Source organism: Tachyglossus aculeatus, chromosome 16, assembly GCF_015852505.1.
Source record: "Tachyglossus aculeatus isolate mTacAcu1 chromosome 16, mTacAcu1.pri, whole genome shotgun sequence".
NCBI lineage: Eukaryota > Metazoa > Chordata > Mammalia > Monotremata > Tachyglossidae > Tachyglossus > Tachyglossus aculeatus.
In genome coordinates this window covers 48,557,620-48,581,160 of record NC_052081.1, presented here as the reverse complement: position 1 = coordinate 48,581,160, position 23,541 = coordinate 48,557,620, and the positions used below count along the sequence as shown (strand labels likewise).

The 23,541-nt window shown below is 49.5% G+C and overlaps 1 protein-coding gene across 1 annotated transcript in view; it reads left to right on the top strand.

The window, feature by feature from the left end:
* The first annotated feature begins 11,174 nt into the window (after window positions 1-11,174).
* Window positions 11,175-23,541, top strand: part of SLC9A1 (solute carrier family 9 member A1) — a 50,938-nt gene continuing 38,571 nt past the window's right edge. The window contains 1 exon segment of the mRNA XM_038758401.1: window positions 11,175-11,481. Coding sequence (XP_038614329.1) covers window positions 11,175-11,481 — 307 coding nt within the window.

Genomic DNA, 23,541 nt, shown 5'->3' with positions numbered 1-23,541 from the left:
CTCAGTTTACTCAACGGTAAAATGGGGACTCAATAGCTACTCTCCCTCCTCTTTAGACTACGAGCCCCATGTGGGACAGAGACTGTATCAGAACTGATGATCTTGTATCTCCCCCAGTGATTAGTACAGTGTCCGGCCCGTAGTAAGCGCTTAACGAATACCACAATTACTACTATTACTATTATTATTATTATTACTCTCCGCCAATTGCCAGCTGTGTGACTTCGGGCAAGTCAGTTAACTTCTCAGTGTTTCAGTTACCTCATCTGTAAAATGGGGATTAAGACTGTGAGCCCCCCGTGGGACAACCTGATCACCTTGTAACCTCCCCAGCACTTAGAACAGTGCTTTGCACATAGTAAGTGCTTAATAAATGCCATTATTATTATTATTCTCTGTGCCTCAATTTCCTCATCTCTAAAGTGGTGATAAAATATCCACTCTCCCTCCATCTTAGACAGGAGGGAGTAAGCGCTCAATAAATACAATTGATTATTAGACTCTTGAGTACTGGGTGGGGAAGAGGCCCTGTTTAATCTGATTAGCTTGTCTCTACTGCAGCGTTTAGCACAGTGCTTGGCACTTAGTAAGTGCTTAATAAACCCCCCTGTGAATGAACTGGGGGATGGGGCGGTTTTTTCCCTCCGATTCCCGCTGCTGGCGGCTCTGTGATTCATTCATTCTATATACATGTATATCCTGTATATATGTATATATGTTTGTACATATTTATTACTCTATTTATTTATTTATTGTACATATCTATCCTATTTATTTTATTTTGTTAGTATGTTTGGTTTTGTTCTCCGTCTCCCCCTTTTAGACTGTGAGCCCACTGTTGGGTAGGGACTGTCTCTATATGTTGCCAATTTGTACCTCCCAAGCGCTTAGTACAGTGCTCTGCACATAGTAAGCGCTCAATAAATACGATTGATGATGATGATTCATTCATTCAATCGTATTTCTTGAGCGTTTACTGTGTGCCGAGTGCTGTCCTAAGCGCCTGGGAAGTGATTCTGCACACAGTAAGCGCTCAATAAATGCGATTGATGATGATAATGATGATTCATTCATTCATTCATATTTCTTGAGCATTTACTGTGTGCTGAGTGCCGTCCTAAGCGCCTGGGAAGTGATTCTGCACACAGTAAGCGCTCAATAAATACGATTGATGATGATGATGATGATTCATTCATTCAATCGTATTTCTTGAGCGTTTACTGTGTGCCGAGTGCTGTCCTAAGCGCCTGGGAAGTGATTCTGCACACAGTAAGCGCTCAATAAATGCGATTGATGATGATGATGATGATGATTCATTCATTCAATCGTATTTCTTGAGCATTTACTGTGTGCCGAGTGCTGTCCTAAGCGCCTGGGAAGTGATTCTGCACACAGTAAGCGCTCAATAAATGCGATTGATGATGATGATGATGATTCATTCATTCATTCGTATTTCTGGAGCGTTTACTGTGTGCCGAGTGCTGTCCTAAGCGCCTGGGAAGGGATTCTGCACACAGTAAGCGCTCAATAAATACGATTGATGATGATGATGATGATTCCTTCATTCAATCGTATTTCTTGAGCGTTTACTGTGTGCCGAGTGCCATCCTAAGCGCCTGGGAAGGGATTCTGCACACAGTAAGCGCTCAATAAATACGATTGATGATGATGATGATGATTCCTTCATTCAATCGTATTTCTTGAGCGTTTACTGTGTGCCGAGTGCCGTCCTAAGCGCCTGGGAAGTGATTCTGCACACAGTAAGCGCTCAATAAATACGATTGATGATGATGATGATGATTCATTCATTCAATCGTATTTCTTGAGCGTTTACTGTGTGCCGAGTGCTGTCCTAAGCGCCTGGGAAGTGATTCTGCACACAGTTAGTGCTCAATAAATACGATTGATTGATCGATTGATTGATTCAGCAGCAGAAAGGCCCCAGCCCAGCTGGGAGACGTAATAATAATTACTCCCAAGCCCGTGCTCTTTCCACAAGTAGTTGATACATAGCAGTCTCATTATTATTGTTGTTATTGGGACAGTCACCAACCACAGGGAATCCTGTGCCTGGGAGGGGACGTGGCCTTGTTCTTGATGCCTTTCTGGTTGTCATGGCGATAAGTGGCATCAATCCCCCTGGAAGCATGGTAAGTGATGCCCCCGGGACTGGAGCCGGGGCCCGTGAGTTGGCAACTGAGTGAGGGAAAAGTGCCTGGTTTCTCTAAACTAATGATAATTGTGGTATTTGTTGGGCCCCAGGTGGGACAACTTGATTATCTTGTATCTACCCCAGCAGTTAAAACAGTGCTTGGCACATAGTAAGTGCTTAAAGAATACCATTATTATTATTATTATCATTATTAAGCAGTATGGCTCAGTGGAAAGAGCACAGGCTTGGGAGTCAGAGGTCATGGATTCTAATAATAATCATAATGATGGCATTTATTAAGCGCTTACTATGTGCAAAGCACTGTTCTAAGCGCTGGGGAGTTTAGAAGGTGATCAGGTTGTCCCACGGGGGGCTCCCAGTCTTAATCCCCATTTTACAGATGAGGGAACTGAGGCCCAGAGAAGTGAAGTGACTTGCCCAAAGTCACACAGCTGGCAATTGGCGGATAGTAATAATAGTAATAATAGTAATTATGGTATTCGTTAAGCGCTTACTACGGGCCAGGCACTGTACTAATCGCTGGGGGAGATACAAGATCATCAGTTCTGATACAGTCCCTGTCCCACGTGGGGCTCGTAGTCTAAAGAGGAGGGAGAGTAGGTATTGAGTCCCCATTTTACCATTGAGTAAACTGAGGTACAGAGAAGTTGCGACTTGCCCAAGGTCATTCGGCAGGCAAATGGTGGAGCCGGGATTTGAACCCATGAACTCTGACTCCAAAGCCCGGGCTCTTTCCAGTGGGCCACGCTGCTTCTCCAATTCTAACATTCTCCAAGGATTCTCCAAGAGCGTTCTCCAAGAATGCTCTCCGGATTCTAACCCCGGCTTCGCCACTTCATTCATTCATTCAATCGTATTTATTGAGCGCTTACTGGGTGCAGAGCATTCATTCATTCATTCCATCGTATTTATTGAGCGCTTAGTGTGTGCAGAGCACTGGACTAAGCGCTTGGGAAGTCCAAGTTGGCAACATATAGAGACGGTCCCTACTCAACAGTGGGCTCACAGTCTAGAAGGGGACTCACAGTCTAGAAGGGGGCTCACTTATCAGCTGGGTGACTTGGGGCAAGTCACTTCACTTCTCTGGGCCTCAGTTACCTCATCTGGAAAATGGGGATTAAGACTGGGAGCCCCACATGGGACAACCTGATCACCTTGTATCCCCCAGTGCTTAGAACAGTGCTCGGCACGTAGTAAGCGCTTAACAGATGCCGTCATCATCAACATCATTATTATTATTTTGTGCCAGGCACCATTCTAAGTGCTGGGGTGGATACAAGCCAATCAGGTTGGGCACTGTCCTTGTCCCACGTGGGGCTCACAGTTTTAATCCCCATTTTACAGAGAGGTAACTGAGGCCCAGAGAAGTGAAGTGACTTGCCCAAAGTCACCCAGCTGACAATTGGCAGAGCCGTACTTGTATGTATTTATTCTATTTATTTTATTTTGTTAATATGTTTTGTTTTGTTGTCTGTCTCCCCCTTCTAGACCGCGAGCCCGCTGTTGGGTAGGGACTGTCTCTATATGTTGCCAACTTGGACTTCCCAAGCGCTTAGTCCAGTGCTCTGTGCACAGTAAGCGCTCAATAAATACGATTGAATGAATGAATGAATGAATGTACATATGTTTGTACATATTTATTACTCTACTTATTTTATTTGTACAAATTTACTCTATTTTATTTTGTTAATATGTTTTGTTTTGTTGTCTGTCTCCCCCTTCTAGACTGCGAGCCCGCTGTTGGGTAGGGACCGTCTCTATAGGTTGCCAACTTGGACTTCCCAAGCGCTTAGTACAGTGCTCTGAAACACAGTAAGCGCTCAATAAATACGAATGAATGAATGAATGCATATATGTTTGTATGTATTTATTACTCCATTTACTTATTTTATTTGTACAAATTTACTCTATTTTATTTTGTTAATATGTTTGCTTTTGTTCTCCGTCTCCCCCCCTCTAGACTGTGAGCCCGCTGTTGGGTAGGGACCGTCTCTCTAGGTTGCCAACTTGGACTTCCCAAGCGCTTAGTCCAGTGCTCTGCACACAGTAAGCGCTCAATAAATGTGGTTGAATGAATGTATATATGTTTGTACGTATTTATTACTCCATTTACTTATTTTATTTGTACAAATTTACTCTATTTTATTTTGTTAATATGTTTTGTTTTGTTGTCTGTCTCCCCCTTCCAGACTGCGAGCCCGCTGTTGGGTAGGGACCGTCTCTATAGGTTGCCAACTTGGACTTCCCAAGCGCTTAGTCCAGTGCTCTGCACACAGTAAGCGCTCAATAAATACGATTGACTGAATGAATGAATGAAAAGTGACTTACCCAAAGTCACACAGCTGACAATTGGTGGAGCCGGGATTTGAACCCCTGGCCTCTGACTCCAAAGCCTGCCAACTTGTACTTCCCAAGCGCTTAGTCCAGTGCTCTGCACACAGTAAGCGCTCAATAAATACGATTGATTGATTTCCTCTGAGCCACGCTGCTTCTCTGAAAGGCCTGGGAAAAACTGCCAGGTCCCCTGGGAGCCGGGAAGGAGGAGAGGGGATTGGGAATGGGAAGAGGTGGGGCAGGGTGGGTCTTCCCAGCATCCCAGATTTGTGGGAACAAGTGAGATCTTGTCCCTGGACCTGCTGGGAAGACAGACGGGAACGAACCCCAACACACCGCGGCCCCAGCCCCCTGGCTACTGGCTACAATCAATCAATCAATCGTATTTATTGAGCGCTTACTGTGTGCAGAGCACTGTGCTAAGCGCTTGGGAAGTCCAAGTTGGCAACATCTAGAGACGGTCCCTACCCAACAGTGGGCTCACAGTCTAAAAGGGGGAGACAGAGAACATCCCCCTCTCCATCCCCCCATCTTACCTCCTTCCCTTCCCCACAGCACCTGTATATATGTATATATGTTTGTACATATTTATTACTCTATTTATTTATTTATTTTACTTGTACATATCTATGCTATTTATTTTATTTTGTTAGTATGTTTGGTTTTGTTCTCTGTCTCCCCCTTTTAGACTGTGAGCCCACTGTTGGGTAGGGACTGGCTCTAGTTGTTGCCAATTTGTACTTCCCAAGCGCTTAGTACAGTGCTCTGCACATGGTAAGTGCTCAATAAATACGATTGATGATGATGATACTAACAGAATAAAATAAATAGAATAGATATGTACAAGTAAAATAAATAAGTAGAGTAATAAATACGTCATAAATATAAATATTTATAACATAAATATATGTTGCCAACTTGGACTTCCCAAGCGCTTAGTACGGTGCTCGGCACACAGTAAGCGCTCAATAAATACAATGGAATGAATGAATCTGTAAAATGGGGATGAAGACTGTGAGCCCCCGTGGACAACCTGATCAACTTGTAACCTCCCCAGCGCTTAGAACGGTGCTTGGCACACAGTAAAGTGCTTAATACATGCCATCATTATTTTCCCCCCTTCTAGACTGTGAGCCCACTGTTGGGTAGGGACCGTCTCTAGATGTTGCCAACTTGGACTTCCCAGGCGCTTAGTACAGTGCTCTGCACAAAGTAAGCGCTCAATAAATACGATTGAATGAGTGAATGAATGAATCTGTAAAATGGGGATGAAGACTGTGAGCCCCCCGTGGGACAACCTGATCAACCTGTAACCTCCCCAGCGCTTAGAACAGTGCTTTGCACATAGTAAAGTGCTTAATAAATGCCATCATTATTTTTCCCCCTTCTAGACTGTGAGCCCACTGTTGGGTAGGGACCGTCTCTAGATGTTGCCAACTTGGACTTCCCAAGCGCTTAGTACAGTGAAGCAGCATGGCTCAGTGGAAAGAGCACGGGCTTTGGAGTCAGAGGTCATGGGTTCGAATCCCGACTCCGCCACATGTCTGCTGTGTGATCTTGGGCAAGTCACTTAACTTCTCTGGGCCTCAGTTACCTCATCTGTAAAATGGAGATTAAGACTGTGCGCCCCACGTGGGACAACCTGATCAGCCCGTATCCTCCCCAGCGCTTAGAACAGTGCTTTGCACATAGTAAGTGCTTAACAAATACCAATTATTATTATTATTATTATTACAGTGCTCTGCACACAGTAAGCGCTCAATAAATACGATTGATTGATTGGGTAGGGACCGTCTCTATATGTTGCCAACTTGGACTTCCCAAGCGCTTAGTACAGTGAAGCAGCGTGGCTCAGTGGAAAGAGCACGGGCTTTGGAGTCAGAGGTCATGGGTTCCAATGCCGCTCCGCCACATGTCTGCTGTGTGATCTTGGGCAAGTCACTTCACTTCTCTGGGCCTCAGTTACCTCATCTGTAAAATGGGGATCAAGACTGTGCGCCCCACGTGGGACAACCTGATCAGCCCGTATCCTCCCCAGCGCTTAGAACAGTGCTTTGCACATAGTAAGTGCTTAACAAATGCCAATTATTATTATTACTATTACAGTGCTCTGCACACAGTAAGCACTCAATAAATACGATTGATTGATTGGGTAGGGACCGTCTCTACATGTTGCCAACTTGGACTTCCCAAGCGCTTAGTACAGTGAAGCAGCGTGGCTCAGTGGAAAGAGCACGGGCTTTGGAGTCAGAGGTCATGGGTTCCAATCCCGACTCCGCCACATGTCTGCTGTGTGATCTTGGGCAAGTCACTTCACTTCTCTGGGCCTCAGTTACCTCATCTGTAAAATGGGGATCAAGACTGTGAGCCCCACGTGGGACAACCTGATCAGCCCGTATCCTCCCCAGAGCTTAGAACAGTGCTTTGCACATAGTAAGTGCTTAACAAATGCCAATTATTATTATTATTATTACAGTGCTCTGCACACAGTAAGCGCTCAATAAATACGACTGATTGATTGATTGGGTAGGGACCGTCTCTACATGTTGCCAACTTGGACTTCCCAAGCGCTTAGTACAGTGAAGCAGCGTGGCTCAGTGGAAAGAGCCCGGGCTTTGGAGTCAGAGGTCATGGGTTCGAATCCCGACTCCGCCACATGTCTGCTGTGTGATCTTGGGCAAGTCACTTAACTTCTCTGGGCCTCAGTTACCTCATCTGTAAAATGGGGATTAAGACTGTGCACCCCACGTGGGACAACCTGATCAGCCTGTATCCTCCGCAGCGCTTACAACAGTGCTTTTGCACATAGTAAGCGCTGAACAAATGCCAATTATTATTATTATTATTACAGTGCTCTGCACACAGTAAGCGCTCAATAAATACGACTGATTGATTGATTGGGTAGGGACCGTCTCTACATGTTGCCAACTTGGACTTCCCAAGCGCTTAGTACAGCGAAGCAGCGTGGCTCAGTGGAAAGAGCACGGGCTTTGGAGTCAGAGGTCATGGGTTCGAATCCCGACTCCGCCACATGTCTGCTGTGTGATCTTGGGCAAGTCACTTAACTTCTCTGGGCCTCAGTTACCTCATCTGTAAAATGGGGATTAAGACTGTGCACCCCACGTGGGACAACCTGATCAGCCTGTATCCTCCGCAGCGCTTACAACAGTGCTTTTGCACATAGTAAGCGCTGAACAAATGCCAATTATTATTATTCTTATTACAGTGCTCTGCACACAGTAAGCGCTCAATAAATACAACTGATTGATTGATTGGGTAGGGACCGTCTCTACATGTTGCCAACTTGGACTTCCCAAGCGCTTAGTACAGTGAAGCAGCGTGGCTCAGTGGAAAGAGCACGGGCTTTGGAGTCAGAGGTCATGGGTTCCAATGCCGCTCCGCCACATGTCTGCTGTGTGATCTTGGGCAAGTCACTTCACTTCTCTGGGCCTCAGTTACCTCATCTGGAAAATGGGGATTAAGACTGTGCGCCCCACGTGGGACAACCTGATCAGCCTGTATCCTCCCCAGCGCTTAGAACAGTGCTTTGCACAGAGTAAGTGCTTAACAAATGTCAATTATTATTATTATTACAGTGCTCTGCACACAGTAAGTGCTCAATAAATACGACTGATTGATTGATTGGGTAGGGACCGTCTCTACATGTTGCCAACTTGGACTTCCCAAGCACTTAGTACAGTGAAGCAGCGTGGCTCAGTGGAAAGAGCCCGGGCTTTGGAGTCAGAGGTCATGGGTTCGAATCCCGACTCCGCCACATGTCTGCTGTGTGATCTTGGGCAAGTCACTTCACTTCTCTGGGCCTCAGTTACCTCATCTGTAAAATGGGGATTAAGACTGTGCGCCCCATGTGGGACAACCTGATCAGCCTGTATCCTCCGCAGCACTTACAACAGCGCTGTTGCACATAGTAAGCGCTGAACAAATGCCAATTATTATTATTCTTATTACAGTGCTCTGCACACAGTAAGCGCTCAATAAATACAACTGATTGATTGATTGGGTAGGGACCGTCTCTACATGTTGCCAACTTGGACTTCCCAAGCGCTTAGTACAGTGAAGCAGCGTGGCTCAGTGGAAAGAGCACGGGCTTTGGAGTCAGAGGTCATGGGTTCCAATGCCGCTCCGCCACATGTCTGCTGTGTGATCTTGGGCAAGTCACTTCACTTCTCTGGGCCTCAGTTACCTCATCTGGAAAATGGGGATTAAGACTGTGCGCCCCACGTGGGACAACCTGATCAGCCTGTATCCTCCCCAGCGCTTAGAACAGTGCTTTGCACAGAGTAAGTGCTTAACAAATGCCAATTATTATTATTATTATTATTACAGTGCTCTGCACACAGTAAGCGCTCAATAAATACGATTGATTGATTGATTGGGTAGGGACCGTCTCTATATGTTGCCAATTTGTACTTCCCAAGCGCTTAGTACAGTGCTCTGCACATAGTAAGCGCTCAATAAATACGATTGATGATGATGATATGTTGCCAACTTGGACTTCCCAAGCGCTTAGTACGGTGCTCTGCACCCAGTAAGCGCTCAATAAATACGATCAATCAATCAATCGATTAATCAATCGTATTTATTGAGCGCTTACTGGGTGCAGAGCACCGTACTAAGCGCTTGGGAAGTCCAAGTTGGCAACATCTAGAGACAGTCCCTACCCAACAGGGGGCTCACAGTCGAAAACGAACGAACGAACGAACGAACGAACGAACGAACGAACGAACGAACGAACGAACGAACGAACGAACGAACGAACGAACGAACGAACGAACGAACGAACGAACGAACGAACGAACGAACGAAGACTGACTTCCGGTCTGAGTGGCTGAGGAGTGGGAGGTGAGCGCGAGGGGTCTTCCCGGCCGCCAGGGGTCGCGGGCCGAGCCGGGTGCGGCCGCTCTAGCCGTCGGGGTCGGGCGTCTCTGTGGTGAGTATAAAAGGCGGTGCCGGGCGGCGCGCGGGGTCAGTGCGCTGCAGCCCGGGCGGTGGGCGCGTCGTGAGCGTGTTGTGGGCGTACCGTGGGCGCTTTGTGGGCACTTCGCGGGCACCCCGTGGGCACGGACCGGAGGCCCACACCGGGACCAGAGCCAGGACAGGGACCGGAGCAGGAGGAGCCACCCCCGCAGGACCGGCCCCCCTGCCCACCCCTGCCAGGGTGCCAGCCGGGGTGCCAACCTCGGCCTCCCCTCCGCTGCCCCTTTCCCTTCACCCGCGAAGCCCCTCTCCTTCCAGCCTCCCTCACGGGGCCTTTCCCCAGCCCGGACATCTCCTTCTCCTCTGCCAGTCCTTCCCCTCTCCCCTGACCCTCCCCCCCATCTCCAGAGGGGTCCTCCCTTCCCCCTTATTTTGGGTCCGGGCATCTCCTTCCCCTCTGCCAGTCCTTCCCCTCTCCCCTGACCCTCCCCCCCATCTCCAGAGGGGTCCTCCCTTCCCCCTTTTTGTGGGTCCGGGCATCTCCTTCCCCTCTGCCAGTCCTTCCCCTCTCCCCTGACCCTCCCCCCCATCTCCAGAGGGGTCCTCCCTTCCCCCTTATTTTGGGTCCGGGCATCTCCTTCCCCTCTGCCAGTCCTTCCCCTCTCCCCTGACCCTCCCCCCCATCTCCAGAGGGGCCCTCCCTTCCCCCTTATTTTGGGTCCGGGCATCTCCTCCTCCTCTGCCAGTCCTTCCCCTCTCCCCTGACCCTCCCCCCCATCTCCAGAGGGGCCCTCTCTCCCCCCCTATTTTGGGTCCGGGCATCTCCTTCTCCTCTGCCAGTCCTTCTCCTCTCCCCTGACCTTCCCCCCCATCTCCAGAGGGGCCCTCCCTTCCCCCCTATTTTGGGTCCGGGCATCTCCTCCTCCTCTGCCAGTCCTTCCCCTCTCCCCTGACCCTCCCCCCCATCTCCAGAGGGGCCCTCTCTCCCCCCCTGTTTTGGGTCCGGGCATCTCCTTCTCCTCTGCCAGTCCTTCACCTCTCCCCTGACCTTCCCCCCCCATCTCCAGAGGGGCCCTCCCTTCCCCCCTATTTTGGGTCCGGGCATCTCCTCCTCCTCTGCCAGTCCTTCCCCTCTCCCCTGACCTTCCCCCCATCTCCAGAGGGGCCCTCCCTTTACCCCTATTTTGGGTCCGGGCATCTCTTTCTCTGCCAGTCCTTCCCCTCTCCCCTGACCTTCCCCCCCATCTCCAGAGGGGCCCTCCCTCCCCCCCTATTTTGGGTCCGGGCATCTCCTCCTCCTCTGCCAGTCCTTCCCCTCTCCCCTGACCCTCCTCCCCCATCTCCAGAGGGGCCCTCCCTTCCCCCCTATTTTGGGTCCGGGCATCTCCTCCTCCTCTGCCAGTCCTTCCCCTCTCCCCTGACCTTCCCCCCCATCTCTAGAGGGGCCCTCCCTTCCCCCCTATTTTGGGTCCGGGCATCTCCTCCTCCTCTGCCAGTCCTTCCCCCCCATTTTGGGTCCCCGAGCTTCCCCCGGGGCCCGGGGAATATTTCTCCATCCCTCGCCCCCCGGGGGACCCCGCCGGGCCGCGGTTTTCCCACGGGTCTATTTCGGGCCTCGAGGGCCTCGCCTGTGGCCCCCGCCCCTGCCGAGGCCGGGCTGCCCCCTATGCCCCGGCCTCCGGCCCCGTCGAGGTGAGGGTGCCCACCCCGGGGTGCCCCCCGGGGGAAGATGCCCGGCTCCCGGCTGCGCGTCTTGCCGTCGGTGTTGGCCGTGGCCGCCCTGGCCGGCCTGCTGCTGCCAGTCCTGCGGAGCCACGGCCTTCAGCCCGACCCCACCTCCGGGGCCAGGTCGGTGCCCGGGGAGGTCACCTCCGCCCCGCCGGACCCCCAGGAGCCCCGCTATGTCAACAACCACACGGGCGGCAAGGAGGGCAGGCCCAGAAAACCCTTCCCCGTCCTCTGCCTCGACTACAAACACGTGCGCATCCCCTTCGAGATCTCCCTCTGGATCCTGCTCGCCTGCCTCATGAAGCTGGGTAGGTGAAGTCGCCGGCCGGGGTTGGGGTCTGAGCCCCTCCAGCCCCGTGGATGGAGGGGGACCCATGTGCTAGACGCCCCCGGGCTCGCTTTTCCCTCTTCACACCTTGGACCCTGGCGATTTCCTGGGTGTCCGGGGAGATGCGAGCGGGCGCAGTCCCCGCCCACCCCCTTGGGATCACGGTCTTAAGGAAGGAGAGTGGAGATCTTACTCCCGTTTCACAGACAATAATAATAATCATGATGGCATTTATTAAGCGCTTACTATGTGCAAAGCACTGTTCGGAGAAGCAGCGTGGCTCAGTGGAAAGAGCCCGGGCTTTGGAGTCGGAGACCATGGGTTCAAATCCCGGCTCCGCCAATTGCCGGCTGTGTGATTTTGGGCAAGTCACATCACTTCTCTGGGCCTCAGTTACCTCATCTGGAAAATGGGGATTAAGACTGTGAGCCCCACGTGGGACAACCTGATAACCTTGTAACCTCCCCAGCGCTTAGAACAGTGCTCTGCCTATAGCAAGCACTTAATAAATGCCATTATTATTATTATTATTCTAAGCACTGGAAGGTGATACAAGGTGATCAGGTTGGCCCACGTGGGGCTCACAGCCTAAATCCCCATTTTACGGATGAGGTAAATGAGGCGCGGAGAAGTGAAGTGACTTGCCCAGAGTCACCCAGCTGACAATTGGCAGAGCCGGGATTTGAACCCATGACCTCCGACTCCAAAGCCCGGGTTCTTTCCACTGAGCCACGCTGCTTCCCCAGATGAGAGAATGGAAGCCCAGAGAGGGCCAGCGACTTGGCCAAGGTTGCACAGCAGGCTGTTGCAGAGCTGGGATTGGAATCTGGGGCGCCCAGTCCCGGCCTTTCTTCACCAGGCCCTGCTGAATGTCACAGGGAGGCATCAGTTCCAGTGATGGGAGAAAGGCCCACAGCCGGTTTTCTGGTGGTGGTGGTGGTTGGCACCTGCCGGGATGGCAGGCTCCCCTGCCCGGTCCAGGCCTGAGAGCCCGGCCGAGGCCGAGGCATCTCTGGACTCCGGTGGGACGGTTTCTGCTGTGGAGTTCTGTCTCTTCCTTGGTATTCTCTGTCTCTACCTTGCCCCGTGAGGGCAGCCTGAGGAAAGAGACCTCTGGCTGCTGCTTGGCGGGCACCGTGACCCCGCATGAGGTCAGACGTGGCCCCGTGGCTGAGTGTCTGCCACCCTGGGATGTCGGCTCTGGAGCTGGAAGCGCGATGCAGGAGGTGTTGGGATTCTCCCTGGATCCCTGTCCCCGCTGAGCAGCGGGAATCTTGGCCCCATTCCCGAGGCAGGGCCAGGTTTGCTCTTGGCCGGCAGGCAGAGCACACTTTGTGCCCGATGTCGGTGCCGCTTGGGCATCGGCAGAGCGGAGCTGGGAAGCCCAGGCGGAGGTGGCGGCGGCGGGCCTGGCCGAGGTGGCCCGAGGACTCCTGGTGACGCCAGGGGTGGAGTGGGGACCCTGGGCCGGGGAGCTGGCGGAGGTTGGCAGGGTGGCGTGTTCCCTGAAGCTCCCCAACTGAGCCCGCATTTCACCCCCTGCCAGACTGGGAAGTTTTTTCCCGGGGCCTGGTTTGGCCAGCTCAGGCTTAAGGTCCTGGGGTGACCCGCCTTGGTGTCCCCGTTCCGGTGAGCCGGGTCTGTCCGATGCCTCGGACTTGGGCTTTTGGACTGGGGTTGGACCGAGGCCCAAGGAGGAGTTGGGTCCTCCGGCCGGGACTGAGGGGGTCCACCCTCCCCTCTCCAGCCCCAACACCCTCCTGGGCCACCGACTCTCCCAAAGCCTGCGTAGCTGATTGCTGACCGGAGGCCGGGGGCCCCTTGCCCTCCTGGATTCCCTTCGTGACCTTGACTGGGCAGGTTCACCTCAAGGCCTCAGTCTCCCCGGTGTCAAATGGGTACGCTCCCCAGGGCCGAGAATAGATTGGGGGCGTAGAGGACTGAGGGGGCTGGGACTCTTGCTGCCACTTAGTTCAAGCCCAACCAGAGAGGGACACTGAGATGGGGACACACTGAACAGCGGCCCGAAGCCAGAGGAGGGGGAGAGGAGCCCGAAGCCTGGGCCTGGAAGAGGAGAAGTAGAACCTGGAGCCTGGGCCTAAAGGATGGGGAGAGGAGGCTGGAGCCTGGGCCTGGAAGAGCGGGGAAGTGAATGTGGAGTGGGAAGAGAGGTGGGGTTAGTATAGCCCACCTCTGCCGTCCCACTAGGAGCCATTTAATCGGCGGTTGACCGAGGGAGGGTCAAGGACTCACCGCCCCCTTGGAGCTGATCTGTCACGCGGGACATCCTGGCTGCTCGCTACATCCGGCCTCCAGACTTCAGATCCTGGGAATTGCCGGTTGACTTGGCTCCTTTTTCCCAGTCCTTCTTCCTGAAGCTCCAATCTCTGCTGATTTCTGGTGTGGGGGTAGAGCCATGGTGGGAGGCCGGCCGGGGTTCACCTGGTCACCCCTCAGGTACCGTGGTAGATAGAGCCGTGTTGTAGTCTCCCAAGCTCGTAGTACAGTGCTCTGCTCATGGTAAACGCTCAATAAATATGATAGACTGATTTGAGAGGCTGCCCCAGCCCGGGGTCACCCCTTATCATCATCATCAATCGTATTTATTGAGCGCTTACTATGTGCAGAGCACTGTACTAAGCGCTTGGGAAGTCCAAATTGGCAGCATATAGAGACAGTCCCTACCCAACAGTGGGCTCACAGTCTAAAAGGGGGAGACAGAACAAAACCAAACATATTCACAAAATAAAATAAATAGAATAGATATGTACAAGCCAAATAAATAAATAAATAAATTAGTCATTAAGCACTTACTATGTGCCAGACACTGGACTAAGCGCTGGGGTGGATACAAGTAAATAGGGTTAGGCACAGTCCCTGTCCCACAAGGGACTCACAGTCTCAGTCCCCATTTTACAGCTGAGGGAACTGAGGCCCAGAGAAGCGAAGTGGTTTGCACAAGGTCACACAGCAGGCAAGTGGCAGAGCTAGGATTAGAACCCGTGACCTTCCGACTCCCAGGGCCGCGCTCTCTCAACTGAGGCCGTCCCACTCCTCCCCGCCTGGCCGTCCCTCCCACCCCGATTCCGGCTCGGCTCCCCACGGCTGTACGGAAATTCCCCGGAACGGCGTGGCCCGGGGCCGGAGCGGTCGCCACTTAGTTGTGTGACTTTGGGCGAGTCACTTAGCTTCCCTGTGCCTCAGTTCCCTCACCTGTAAAATGGGGATTAAGACCGTGAGTCCCACGTGGGACAACCTGATCGCCTTGTAACCTCCCCAGTGCTTGGAACAGTGCCTTGCACATAGTAAGCGCTTAATAAATGCCATTAAAAAAAAAAAAGTCGAGGCTGCTGGCTACTTCCAAGAGTTCCACGTGCCAGCCACTTCCCCTTTCGGAGTTTCATTTCCCCATCTAGGGGGCTGAATTCCCCTTCCCCCGAATCCGGATGGATTGTGGCCAGCGGGGATGGGGCCTTGGCAAACTCAGGCTGTGGCTAAATTGGGCGTCTTTAATAACCAAGCCTCCCCTTGGGACTTAGGTTTGTCGGGCTTACGACCCGTTGTGGCGTTCTCGTCAATCCTCTAGATTGTGAGCTCCTTGTGGGCAGGGAACGTGTCTGCTAATTCTGTTGGATTGCACTCTCCCAAGCGCGTAGTATAGCGCTGTGCAAATAGTAAGCGCTCAAAAAATGGAAAAACAGCCTGGTGTAGTGGGTAGAGCATGGGCCAGCAGGTTGTGGGTTCTAATCAATCAATCAATCAATCGTATTTATTGAGCGCTTACTGTGTGCAGAGCACTGGACTAAGCGCTTGGGAAGTACAAGTGGGCAACATGTAGAGACAGTCCCTACCCATCAGTGGGCTCACAGTCTAGAAGGGGGAGACAGAGAACAAAACCAAAGATATTCACAAAATAAAATAAATAGAATAGATATGTACAAGGAAAGTAAATAGAGTACTCAATAAATACGATTAATTGAATATCTAATTAACTGAATTAATTGAATTAGATTAGATTAATCTAAGTCTAATCTAATTGAATTAGATTAATTGAATATTCCACCCTCAACATAGGGAGGAAGACCCAACATAATCCCAGCTCCACCACCCGTCTGCTGTGTCACCCTGGGCAAGTCACTTCACCTCTCTGGGCCTCAGTTTCCTCATCTATAAAATGAGGATTGAGGCCGTGAGCCCCACGGGGGACAGGGACTGCGTCCAACCCGATTTGCTTGTATCCATCCCAGCCCTTAGTAATAGTAATAATAACAATGTTGGCATTTGTTAAGCGCTTACTATGTGCAAAGCACTGTTCTAAGCGCCGGGGGGGATACAGAGTGATCAGGTTGTCCCACGTGGGGCTCACAGTCTTAATCCCATTTTACAGATGAGGTAACGGAGGCTCAGAGAAGGGAAGTGACTTGCCCAAGGTCACACAGCAGACACGTGGCAGAGCCGGGATTCGAACCCATGACCTCTGACTCCAAAGCCCGGGCTCTTTCCACTGAGCCACGCTGCTTCTCTTAGTACAGTGCTTGGCACCTAGTTAGCTCTTAAATTCGACAATTATTGTTAGTTATTATTCATTGATCGATTGGCAGTGGCAGGGGTGACAGGCTGGGTGGGTGGGCATGGGTTGGGGGAGGTCAGTAATGGCTATCTGTCTGTGCCTGCCTCAACATACCTCGTTCTCGCCTGTCCCGCCATCGACCCCCAGGCCTGGAATGCCCCCAATCCCTCCGTCCATCCGCCAAGCTAGCTCTCTTCCTCCCTTCGGGGCCCTACTGAGAGCTCACCTCCTCCAGGAGGCCTTCCCACACTGAACCCCTTCCTTCCTCTCCCCCTCATCCCCCTCTCCATCCCCCCATCTTACCTCCTTCCCTTCCCCACAGCACCTGTATATATGTATATATGTTCGTACATATTTATTACTCTATCTATCTATCTATGTATTTATTTATTTTACTTGTACATATCTATTCCATTTATTTTATTTTGTTAGTATGTTTGGTTTTGTTCTCTGTCTCCCCCTTTTAGACTGTGAGCCCACTGTTGGGTAGGGACCGTCTCTAGATGTTGCCAACTTGGACTTCCCAAGCGCTTAGTACGGTGCTCTGCACACAGTAAGCGCTCAATAAATACGATTGATTGATTGATAGTAAGTGCTTAACAAATACCATAATTATTATTATTAATAATAGTAATAACGATGGCATTTATTAAGCGCTTACTATGTGTAAAGCACTGTTCTAAGCGCCGGGGAGGTTACAAGGTGATCAGGTTAAGGGGATGGGGGAATGAGTTGGGTCGTGGGCAGCCAGCTGCGTCTCGGAGGGAGGGGTAGGGAGTGCCTCTCTCCCCCCCATCCCATCCCCGCCCTGCTCCCCAGGGCAGTTTGGTCAGATTCTCACCCAGGGCCAAACCCTCCTTTCTATCCACCAGCGGAGCCCTGGCATCTTCCAGCCCAACCTCACACTCATCATCATCATCATCATCAATTGTATTTATTGAGCGCTTACTGTGTGCAGAGCACTGTACTAAGCGCTTGGGAAGTCCAAGTTGGCAACACCTAGAGACAGTCCCTACCCAACAGTGGGCTCACAGTCTAAAAGGGGGAGACGGAGAACAAAACCAAACGTACTAACAAAATAACAAAATAAAATAAATAAATAGAATAGGTATGTAACAAAATAAAATAAACAGAATAGATATAATAGAATAATGAATATTCATTCATTCATTCCATCGTATTTATTGAGCACTTACTGTGTCGTGATAAGACTGTCGTGATAAGTCGTGATAAGACTTTTAGACTGTGAGCCCACTGTTGGGTAGGGACTGTCTCTATGTGTTGCCAATTTGTACTTCCCAAGCGCTTAGTACAGTGCTCTGCACATAGTAAGCGCTCAATAAATGCGATTGATTGATTTGATTGATTGCAGAGCCCTGTACTAAGCACTTGGGAAGTCCAAGTTGACAACATATAGAGCCGGTCCTCACCCAGCAGCGGGTTCACAGTCTAGAAGGGGGGGACAGACAACAAAACAAAACATATTATTCATTCATTCATTCATCCCATCGTATTTATTGAGCACTTACTGTGTGCAGAGCCCTGTACTAAGCGCTTGGGAAGTCCAAGTCGACAACATATGGAGCCGGTCCTCACCCAGCAGCGGGTTCACAGTCTAGAAGGGGGAGACAGACAACAAAACAAAACATATTATTCATTCATTCATTCCATCATATTTATTGAGCGCTTACTGTGTGCAGAGCCCTGTACTAAGCGCTTGGGAAGTCCAAGTTGGCAACATATAGAGCCGGTCCTTACCCAACAGCGGGTTCACAGTCTAGAAGGGGGAGACAGACAACAAAACAAAACATATTATTCATTCATTCACTCCATCGTATTTATTGAGCGCTTACTGTGTGCAGAGCCCTGTACTAAGCGCTTGGGAAGTCCAAGTTGGCAACATATAGAGCCGGTCCTTACCCAACAGCGGGTTCACAGTCTAGAAGGGGGAGACAGACAACAAAACAAAACATATTATTCATTCATTCACTCCATCGTATTTATTGAGCGCTTACTGTGTGCAGAGCACTGTACTAAGCGCTTGGGAAGTCCAAGTTGGCAACATATAGAGCCGGTCCTTACCCAACAGCGGGTTCACAGTCTAGAAGGGGGAGACAGACAACAAAACAAAGCATATTATTCATTCATTCATTCCATCGTATTTATTGAGCGCTTACTGTGTGCGGAGCACTGTACTAAGCGCTTAGGAAGTACAAGTTGGCAACATAAAGTATGTTATATATACATAATATATTAACAAAATAGAATAAATATGTACAAGTAAAATAGAGTAATAAATCTGTACAAACATATATACAGGGGCTGTGGGGAGGGGGAGAGGAAGGAGGAGGCTCAGTCTGGGAAGGCCTCCTGGAAGAGGTGGAAATAGAATGCAAATCCTCCGACTTCTTACCTCTGACTGTTGTAACCTCCCCAGCGCTTAGAACAGTGCTTGGCACATAATAAGCGCTTAATAAAAGTCATCATCATCATCATCAATCGTATTTATTGAGCACTTACTATGTGCAGAGCACTGTACTAAGCGCTTGGGAAGTACAAATTGGCAACATGTAGAGACAGTCCCTACCCATCATTATCATTATTATGATTTCCTTCCTTCTCCTCCTCCTCCTCCTCCTCCTCCTCCGTCCTGCTCTTGGTCCTCCAGCGGCGGGGACTCTCCCATCCCCGTCCCCTCCCTCCTTCCCTCTTCTCCACCCTTCCCAAATTCCCCAGGCCCGCATCCAAAACCCTCCTAAAATCCCGCTTTCTCTTATCGATTTCCCGGCGCCCTGAGCCGTTCCGTCCCTTCAGCCACCCCCAGCTCTCACAAACTTACCGATGCTCGTGGGTCTGTGTCCATTCGTTCCCTTTATCTAGAGAAGCAGCGTGGCTCAGTGGAAAGAGCACGGGCTTGGGAGTCAAAGATCATGGGTTCAAATCCCAGCTCCGCCGCTTGTCAGCTGTGGGACTTTGGGGAAGTCACTTAACTTCTCTGTGCCTGTTACCTCATCTGTAAAATGGGGATTAAGATTGTGAGCCCCCCATGGGCCAACCTGATCACCTTGTATCCTCCCCAGCACTTAGAACATTGCTTTGCACATAGTAAGTGCTTAAATACCAAAATTATTATTATTATTTATTTCTTTTGACCACTCCAGGAGCATATACTGGTAAGATCATCCACTTTGTTCAAGTGCAGGTTCTTGATAGGCAGGGAACGAGTCTTGTCTTGGAGTCTAGGATGGTGCCTCTGTAAACTCCTTCAATCAATCAATCAATCAATCAATCAGTCGTATTAATTGAGCACTTAATGTGTGCATAGCACCATACTAGGCGCTTGAGAGAGTACAGTATATAATAATAATAATAATAATAATAATGTTGGTGTTTGTTAAGCGCTTACTGTGTGCCAATTTGTACTTCCCAAGCGCTTAGTACAGTGCTCTGCACATAGTAAGCGCTCAATAAATATGATTGATTGATTGATTGATTGTGCCGAGCACTGTTCTAAGCTCTGGGGCAGATACAGGGTAATCAGGTTGTCCCACTTAGGGCTCAACAGTCTCAATCCCTGTTTTCCAGATGAGGTAACTGAGGCACCGAGAAGTGAAGTGACTTGCCCAAAGTCACACAGCTGACTAGTGGCGGAGGCCGGATTAGAACTCACGACCTCTGACTCCTAAGCCCGGGCTCTTTCCACTAAGCCACGCTGTTTCCCATTCCCTGCCCACAGTGAGCTTACAGTCTAGAGGGGGCAGGGTGTCTACCTCTGGTCCTTTCCCAAGACCCTAGGGCAGTGCTCTGCACACAATAGGCGCTCAGTAAATACCACTGAGTGAGCACTCAGTCAGTTCTACTGCTGCTATACAGTGGGTTTAGATGGTGGCGATGGCCAAAGCCACCCACAGTTGGATTTTCTCCCTTTTTTTCCACCTTTCCCTAAATAATAATAATAATAATAATGGCATTTATTAAGTGCTTACTATATGCAGAGCAAAGTGCTGTACTAAGCACCGGGGTGGTTACAAGGTGATCAGGCCATCATTATTATTATTATTATTACCATGTAACCTCCCCAGCGCTTAGAAAAGTGCTTTGCACATAGTAAGCGCTTAACAAATACTATCATTATTACTATTATTATCAGGTTGTCCCACAGGGGGTTCGTAGTCTTAATCCTCATTTTACAGATGAGGGAACTGAGGCACAGAGAAGTGAAGTGACTTGCCCAGAGTCACACAACTGGCAGTTGACAGAGCCGGGATTTGAACCCATGACCCTGACTCCAAAGCCCGGGCTCTCTCCACTGAGCCACTCCGCTTCTCCAGCAGTTGTATCCGTAATTTACATTACTGTCTCTAAACTGTAAGATCTTTGTAGGCAAGGATCGTGCCTGCCAACTGTGTTCTACTGTCCTCTCCCAAGCGCTTAGTACAGGGCTGTGAACACGGTAAGCGCTCAGTAAATACAGTGGATTGATAATTGAGCTGGGCTTCCTCTTTGGGGCAGTTTGATCAACCAAGGGAATGGTGTTCACTGTGTACATATTTATCACTCTATTTATTTATTTATTTATTTATTTATTTATTTATTTATTTATTTATTTATTTATTTATTTATTTCACTTGTACATTTCTATCCTATTTATTTTATTTTGTTGGTATGTTTGGTTCTGTTCTCTGTCTCCCCCTTTTAGACTGTGAGCCCACTGTTGGGTAGGGACTGTCTCTATGTGTTGCCAATTTGTACTTCCCAAGCGCTTAGTACAGTGCTCTGCACATAATAAGCGCTCAATAAATACGATTGATTGATTGATTGTTAGGGGGAGGGTCCTCCCTGGTTCATCTGGGGAGGGGAGAATGAGCCAGGGAGCTGGGAACAGGTAGGGTATTTTGATAAGCGCTTACTACGTGCCAGGCACTGTACTAAGCCCTAGGGTAGATACCAGCCAATCAGATTCGCAGTCTTAATCCCCGTTTGCCAGCTGAGGGAAACCGAGGCCCAGAGAAGCGACATAACTTTCTAGACTGTGAGCCCGCTGTTGGGTAGGGACCGTCTCTAGATATTCATTCATTCATTCAGTCGTATTGCCAACTTGTAGTTCCCAAGCGCTCAGTACAGTGCTCTGCACACAGTAAGCACTTAGTAAATACGATTGAATGAATGAACTTGGCCAGGGTCACACAGCAGATGGGCAGCAGAGCCAGGATTAGAGTAACAGTAATCATCATCATCATCAATCGTATTTATTGAGCGCTTAATAAATAATTATGGTATTTGTTAAGCTGTTTCGTGGCTCAGTGGAAAGAGCCCGGGCTTTGGAGTCAGAGGTCATGGGTTCGAACCCCGGCTCCGCCACATGTCTGCTGTGTGATCTCGGGCAAGTCACTTAACTTCTCTGAGCCTCAGTTCCCTCATCTGGAAAATGGGGATGAAGACTGTGAGCCCCCCGTGGGGCAACCTGATCACCCTGTATCCTCCCCAGCGCGTAGAACAGTGCTTTGCACATAGTAAGCGCTTTACAAATGCCTATTACTACTACTATTACTATGTGCCAGGCGCTCTGCTAACCAATCAATCAATCAATCAATTGTATTTATTGAGCGCTTACTGTGTGCAGAGCACTGTCATAAGCGCTTGGGAAGTACAAATTGGCAACATATGGAGACAGCCCCTACCCAACAGAGGGCTCACAGTCTAAAAGGGGGAGACAGAGAACGAAACCAAACATATTAACAAAATAAAATAAATGGAACAGATATGTACAAGTAAAATAAATAAATAGAGTAATAAATATGTACAAACATATATACAGGGGGTAAATATGTACAAACATATATGCAGGGGGGATACAAGCAAATTAGGTTGGACAAAGTCCCTGTCCCACGTGGGGCTCACAGTCTCAATCCCCATTTTCCAGATGAGGTCACTGAGGCCCGGAGAAATGAAATGGCCTGCCCAAGGCCACACAGCAGACAATAAGCGCTTAACAAATACCATCATTATTATTAATAAATGCGATTGATTGATGGTCCGGGCCTCTCTCCCAGCCGGGAAGGTAGAAGGATGCTCCCACTGGGCCGGGAAGGGTGGGGACTCCGTCCAGAACGGGGGACGGGAAGTGAGCGCTCGATTTTCTTTTGTTCATATGTTTTGTATTGTTGTCTGCCTCCCCCTTCTAGACTGTGAGCCCGCTGTTGGGTAGGGACCGGCTCTATATGCTGACAACTTGTACTTCCCAAGCGCTTAGTCCAGTGCTCTGCACACAGTAAGTGCTCAATAAATACGATTGATTGAATGAATGAATACGAATGAATGAATGAATGAAATTTTGTACATATTTATTACTCTATTTTACTTGTACATATTTATTATAATAAATAATAATAATGGCACTTATTAAGCACTTACTATGTGCAAGGCACTGTTCTAAGCGCTGGGGGTATACAAGGTGATCAGGTTGTCCCACAGGGGGCTCACAGTCTTCATCCTCATTTTGCAGATGAGGTAACTGAGGCCCAGAGAAGTTAAGTGACTTGCCCAAAGTCACACAGCTGACAAGTGGCAGAGCCAGGATTCGAACCCATGACCTCTGACTTCGAAGTCCGTGCTCTTTCCACTGAGCCATGCTGCTTCTCTTAATTTATTAATTTATTAATTTATTCTATTCATTTTGTTGATTTGTTTTGTAGTCTGCCTCCCCCTTCTAGACTGTGAGCCCACTGTTGGGTAGGGACCGGCTCTATAAGCTGACAACTTGTACTTCCCAAGCGCTTAGTCCAGTGCTCTGCACACCGTAAGTGCTCAATAAATACGATCGATTGAATGAATGAATACGAATGAGTGAATGAATGAAATTTTGTACATATTACTCTGTTATTTTACTTGTACATATTTATTCTATTAATTTTGTTGATATGTTTTGTTGTCTGCCTTCCCCTTCTAGACTGTGAGCCCGCTGTTGGGTAGGGACCGGCTCTATATGCTGACAACTTGTACTTCCCAAGCGCTTAGTCCAGTGCTCTGCACACGGTAAGCGCTCAATAAATACGATTGATTGAATGAATGAGTACGAATGAGTGAATGAATGAAATTTTGTCCATATTTATTACTCTGTTTATTTTACTTGTACATATTTATTCTATTAATTTTGTTGATATGTTTTGTTGCCTGCCTCCCCCTTCTAGACTGTGAGCCCGCTGTTGGGTAGGGACCGGCTCTACATGCTGACAACTTGTACTTCCCAAGCGCTTAGTCCAGTGCTCTGCACACCGTAAGCGCTCAATAAATACGATTGATTGATTGAAAGTAGTGGAGGGGGGATTAGAAGCCAGGCCCTCCTGACTCCCAGGCTGTGCTCAATCAATCAGTCGTATTTACTGAGCGCTTCCTATGTGCAGAGCACTGGACTAAGCGCTTGGGAAGTACAAATTGGCAAATTAGCTGTACCCAGCAGGCCGCCCTGAG